The sequence below is a fragment of the Pseudochaenichthys georgianus genome, chromosome 13 (genome assembly GCF_902827115.2).
Source record: "Pseudochaenichthys georgianus chromosome 13, fPseGeo1.2, whole genome shotgun sequence".
NCBI classification, from domain to species: domain Eukaryota; kingdom Metazoa; phylum Chordata; class Actinopteri; order Perciformes; family Channichthyidae; genus Pseudochaenichthys; species Pseudochaenichthys georgianus.
The window spans coordinates 19,264,271-19,270,270 of record NC_047515.1 but is presented as its reverse complement, the minus strand read 5'-3'; the positions used below and the strand labels follow the sequence as shown (position 1 = coordinate 19,270,270).

General features: G+C 38.2%; 1 protein-coding gene across 4 annotated transcripts in view; it reads right to left on the bottom strand.

Annotated features, from left to right (window-relative positions):
- Positions 1-522: 522 nt before the first annotated feature.
- The window catches only part of pitpnm3 (PITPNM family member 3), a 101,459-nt gene continuing 95,981 nt past the window's right edge, over positions 523-6,000 (bottom strand). For all 4 annotated transcript variants that reach the window (XM_034096771.2, XM_034096772.2, XM_071205134.1 and 1 more), the window contains 3 exons: positions 5,744-5,872; positions 4,012-4,415; positions 523-2,640 (listed from right to left, as the gene is read on the bottom strand). In XM_034096771.2, coding sequence (XP_033952662.1) covers positions 4,089-4,415; positions 5,744-5,872 — 456 coding nt within the window. In that variant the 3' untranslated portion in view covers positions 523-2,640; positions 4,012-4,088. The remainder of the gene's footprint in view (positions 2,641-4,011; positions 4,416-5,743; positions 5,873-6,000) is intronic.

The following is a 6,000-nucleotide window of genomic DNA, read 5'->3' as shown; positions in this document are numbered from 1 at the left end:
TGGATTTGCGCATTGTTGAAATCAATGGTTCTTACTATCAGCACTAGGCGGGGAATTGGTAAGTGCTTTTATTTCTAGCAATCACACAGGCTTGTAGCCAATTATTAGTAGAGCAGAAGTGCTGCTCTGATGATGTCCTGAGGCGGAAAAGAGTCACCGTAAAGCCAACACTCCATATCTCTAATCAGTGCAACATCAGACCTTCTGATCCACAAGTATTTTCTTTAAGGAAAAAAAGAAAGTTAGAGTGAGTGTTTATTAAATGTGACTCTTCAACCTAGTAAGCCCTTCAATGCATGTCCAAATATTTTTTTTTTATCACACTTACAGTAAGTCCTATGCCCCCATAGTAACTCTGACCTTGAAGAAAAAAATGAAGCTTATCACATATGAGAAGAATGTGAAAGGAATAATAACACACAGCTCTGGAGCAAAATAAATGATTCAACTGTGAAATATCTTTATTTATGCAATAAAGATGGACTTAGTCCAATAAACACAATAACATATTGGTCACCAGGGGATCTGTACAAAACAATACACATTGGTCAAAAGGCCAGTGTCTAATACTATTGAGACTAAACATAAGACCACAACAAAAATATATCACTTTTTTTTAAAGAGGCTGCAACACAATGTTAGTCAAATAAAAGTGTATACTACTTTATAAGTTATACTTATAGTTAACAAATGGCAAATTATGTCAATACCTAATAGTTAAGTCATGAATGGTAAATACCCATTGAAAACATCTATCAGTACTGGAGGTTTGTTATATTTAATTGAAGACAATAATTGTGTGACGGTTAAATCTCTCAATAAAGACAATATTTTTTACCTTGTATTTTTGTCTTTGATATTAGGGTTATTTTGTCAAGATGAACCTGGAATGTATATGATTTCCATAATTCTCACTGAATAAGTGAATTTGTAAGGCAAAGGTGAGAGGTAAAGTCACAATATTAAATAACAATATCAATTATAGCATTCTTAACATTGAAAAATCAGCTCGTTATTAATAATTCAAGTACTGATGTGCATTTACTAAACATTCGGTGGTAGGATTTATGGTAAAGACCATTTATACCAAAGATCACAATTGATTGCCATTAGTTAACAATATCCAATAATTAACATGCAGAGAACAATCATCAATTTAACCATTAGATTATTATTTGCCATTTGCTAAGATTGTTGTACCAAAATGCTGCCCACTCCTCAATGGTATCGTCATGGCAGTAAAATATCAATATGTGTTATAACGACTTTTAAGTTGCTATAACAATTGTGTATACATTAGGGGAAATGATCATATTGATGCTTTTATAACAATGTTTCATTATTAACAATCGTATTCCCAAACAAGAGAAAGTTAAGTATTTCAGTATTGTTTCTATAATATTATAATTACCAAGTAATGCACTGAAATTACAGGGGTGGCACTAAGGGAAGATAGACATACCTATTAGTAATCAAACAGCTAATTACCGGACCACCTATGGTGTACAGGCGGTGAAATAAAAAGGCAAGACAGCTCTCTGCTGGTTAGCACGTACCATTTCGCTGTGCAGGTTTGCAGTTAAATACACCCGAAAAACTCAGCAGCCTTTTCCCCTTTCATAGCAGGTATCAGAACCTTGACTAAGTAATCCTCTCACACACTGCTTCAATCCAAATCTATAAAACCTGCTCAGTCCTGAAAAGAACACAAACGGAATTTTAACACTGGCCTCCTTTTGTCCTCTGGTTCTGCAGAGAAGTGTGCTGTATGTGTCATAGCTGTCTTTATGTTCACAGTAAATACAACTCTACAACAATTACCTAGACACTCGTACACACACATACTGTAGATTTTGTCTAAAACATGTCGTAAATAATCAACTCGATGTAATGCACTTTGTCATGAAGTAACAGTGAAACGTAATGCTTTGGTCAAAGACATTAAATCATTTTAAATCTCTTCACAACATCAAATACAATTTAAGGCAAAAATCAAGAGTAAAGTAAAAAAAAAGTTCAAAAACATACATTGAAAATATTTCTTTTTACAATATTTCCTCATAGAAAAATATGTTTGACTTGCACAGAGTTTTTAACACGACCACAGTAAGACTCATTTCAACCCCCACTAGAAAGCATCAGATATCATCACAAATATATTGGTTCCACTGCAGATGTAGTAAATGGATGCAGAGCCATCCTTGTGGAAATTCGACTGGCATGGGCCGAATTGTACAATGTCCCACAAGCTATTGCTATTACAAACCAGCTAAACTACTGTTGTTAATAATGATATTACACTGCTATTAACAAGTTTTGATCACTTTTTACATCCATCAATCTGTAAACATGTTTTGGTCAAACCAACACTGTCCTACAAACTATCTGAGTTAAATGTTCTATTAGTTATATTAACCAACAGTGCACAATCTGCAGGTAAAACAAATACGATAAAATACAAATACAACTCTTTGTTTTGAAGCAATTACCGCAGCTAAATTGAGAAACCACTTCAATAGTGCAAATGTGACCTCAGCGGCTGAAGACCCGATCAGATGTGGGTGTTGAAATGCCTGTTCTGCCAGACTGGTCAAGGGGACGGTAGGGAGTAGTAAGCCGGCCCCAACGCGAGGGAGAAATCTAACAGTGGGAGTGAAATAGAGACAGAGGTCAGATCTTTAGGGCTCCAAATCGCAGAGCTGGTGTGCAGCTTGAACCTAAATGTCAGTGTCCAGAGGCCAATCCTATAATCTGTTGCAAAGTCTCAACAGGTTCAGAGTCATCACCGTCTTCACAGATTTCATCCTCTGAAGCTTGTGTGTGTGTGAATGAATACGAGGTACATTATTTTGATTTGACAATGAGACACATTTTGAGCTCCACACATACATTTGCAAAACATCCTTGCTGTCCCCTGGCAACTGCTCATGCACAAACATTGAGTGACAATCCACAGAGCAGGTCACAAAAAAGGGCAGAGTGTAGAGGGCCAAGCGTGAGCTGCAAGCGATGCCAGCAGAGGATCCAATGTACATGTACAACAGGTAGAGGTGACACTGTCAAATAATATAGGACATATTAGTTAAGTCTCATGTTCTGTACGATTAAATCATTTTGATTAGCTTTTGCGTGTTCTGTATTAGCATATTGTTCCGACAGGCTGTCACAGTGACTTGGCTTTAATATTCATAATTGCTCTGACAATATGTCCAACTCTAGAAATAGTCAATTTCAAGCATGGGAGAACATTGCATTGTAGCTCATCAGAACTTGGTTTATCATAATCATGGGCGGATCTACATTCTGTCCTAGAGAGCTGCTTATGATAGCATTCGTTTACACAGGTTGCCAGAAAAATGGCTCATTGTTACTTTTCTCCTGCACTGCTTCCTTCATTAATGATTTCTGTTTTCCTTCTTTATGTTGCGCTCTTAGACCCTACCTTGGTAATAAAATGCTCAGTGACTTAATGTGTAAAGGCTTTAATATATAAGGTACATCAAAGAACATTATCTAATGAAGGTGGGCGTTTATTGACTTGGTCAGGAGTCAAGACTAGCAAGCAAATCAATCTGTATTTGCATCAAAGCTACGCGGAGCATCACGCTCTTAGATGGCTTAACAGACGTGAGAGGCTGCAAATGTTCAATAAAATAACAGGTCTTGTTATTCTCTAATGGAAAACAATCAACCACACATTTACATTGCTTACAGGCACTATTAGAATTGTGTTCATTCTGCAAATTTCAATTTGATTATGTGACACATCAAACTGTGCAAATCCAGAAGGGCAAGAAACAGGTGATCACAAGTTGCAAACAAGCAAGCGCAACTAAAATGGAAGTAATAATTGCTTGTTGTACATGATCAAATGACTGCATTTGGTTATGCTAGGATAGTGCAAAGGAATTATTTTTGTAAAGAAGGGTGGCTAAAATAACAAAAATAAGAAAGGTTGTTAGAACCTGTAAACATTCTTTAAATCTTCCATATTTAAACACAAGATCTCACCTTGGCCCAGGACACTATGACCTCTTTGCTCTCCTCCTCGTCTACCCTCTTGCAATCCTTCCATCTCTTTTTTGACGTCAGGGAGTCGTGTCTCCACGATGTATGGAGGGCCGTCCCCATGGGCCAAGTCCTCCTCCACCTCCCCCTCCTCCCCCGTGGTCCTTATCTGACTCCGGCTGGCTCTGAGCACGCTCAGGCTTGGGGTTGGGGGTGCAGGGGGGGTCTGGCTGTTGCACAGACATGGTCCTGCGCAGGTGGGTGCGCTTACACAGGAAGTCAGGCTTCGCTGAGAGACCAAATGAGCCCTTCCTCAGGACCATTCGAACTGAAGGGGATTTCTTGGGTCTGGTTCTGTGCCCAAACTGAAGCGTGGACAAGTGCGCTGCATAGCCCTCGCTCAGGAACTGCATATACGACCAATCAAAAAGGGTTGGAAAACCAGAAGGAGAGATTAAAGTAAATGAGAAAGGCCAAGAGGAAAATGAAAGACTTTCAAATGAAATAGGAAGAAACTACGACGGAGTATTAGGGCCACACTTAGAAGAAAAAAGAGATTAGAAGAGATTTCGAGAATAAAGTCGTAATAATAAGCGAATAAAGTCATAGTTACGAGAATAAGTCGTAATATTACGAGAATAAAGTCATAATTACGAGATTAAAGTCGTAGTTTCATAAGTGACTTGAGAAGGAGACAACAGGAGCGTCCTGCAATAACATGAGGAATGTGGAGCATCTTGTGAAGCAGTACTTTAGTTTAGGTTTCTCAAATAACGAAATACTTAATCTTTTGGCACATCAGCATCAGATTATCATAAGTATTAGAACTTTGAAAAGGTTGTGCAAGAAACTATGTCTATTATTTCGAAGAAAGAACCAAACGGACTTGGAGGAGATTGTCTCCTTTCTGCAGGAGGAAATGGCTGGTTCTGGCCGACTACAAGGGTTGGTTACATCTACGAGCTGTTCAAAGGGGATTTGTTGTTTCACAAGAAACTATGACACTTGTAATCAAGGCTTTGGATCCAGAAGGAGTCAAACGATAGCCTTAGCCTTGTAGTGGAATCGGAATGAGCTCCCCATTGAAATCAGGACAGCAGAAAGCTTACACATCTTCCGGCGCAGACTAAAAACTCTCTTTCGATTACACTTCGAGCGTTAGAATTACGAACAAAGAATTGCTAACAAAGCACTTATATACTAATAAAGGACTGGCTAATCTAAAGCCAGTTGAGTAGCACTTGAAATGTTTTAGCTCTATGAAACCTGATGTACTTATATGATTCTGTTTTCTTCAAGTTTGTATCTTGGTGGTCGAACGCACTTATTGTAAGTCGCTTTGGATAAAAGCGTCAGCTAAATGCAATGTAATGTAGTCGGCCAGAACCAGCCATTTCCTCCTGCAGAAAGGAGACAATCTCCTCCAAGTCCGCTTCTCAAGTCACTTATGAAACTACGACTTCAGTCTCGTAATTATTACTTTATTCTCGTAACATTACGACTTTATTCTCGTAATGTTACGACTTTATTCTCGTAACTATGACTTTATTCTCGTAATATTACGACTTTATTCTCGTAACTATGACTTTATTCTCGTATTATTATGACTTTATTCTCGAAATCTCTCTGTTTTTTTTCTTCTAAGTGTGGCCCTAATACTCCGTCGTAAGAAACACAACACAATTCTGTAAAAAATGAAGATGATAAAAGGAAAATGAAATATAAATGTACATACCTGGCACTGATTTTGGTACTTCTTCGAAGGTCTGCCAACAATATAAATTTGTGAGGGACCAAGGCCAAGCATGTTGTAAACAGTGATGTCCTTCATGGAGCCGTAAGCAGAGTTGATCTTAATGTGACACTGGTGACAGAAGGAATTATCAGTCAGAGATGTGTATGGCATTTTGAAATAGCATGACCCAGCGCTACAGCCCTGTTAGCTTGCAAAAGAGTGATGTGAACAGACTGAAATCAAAATCAATTTAGGGC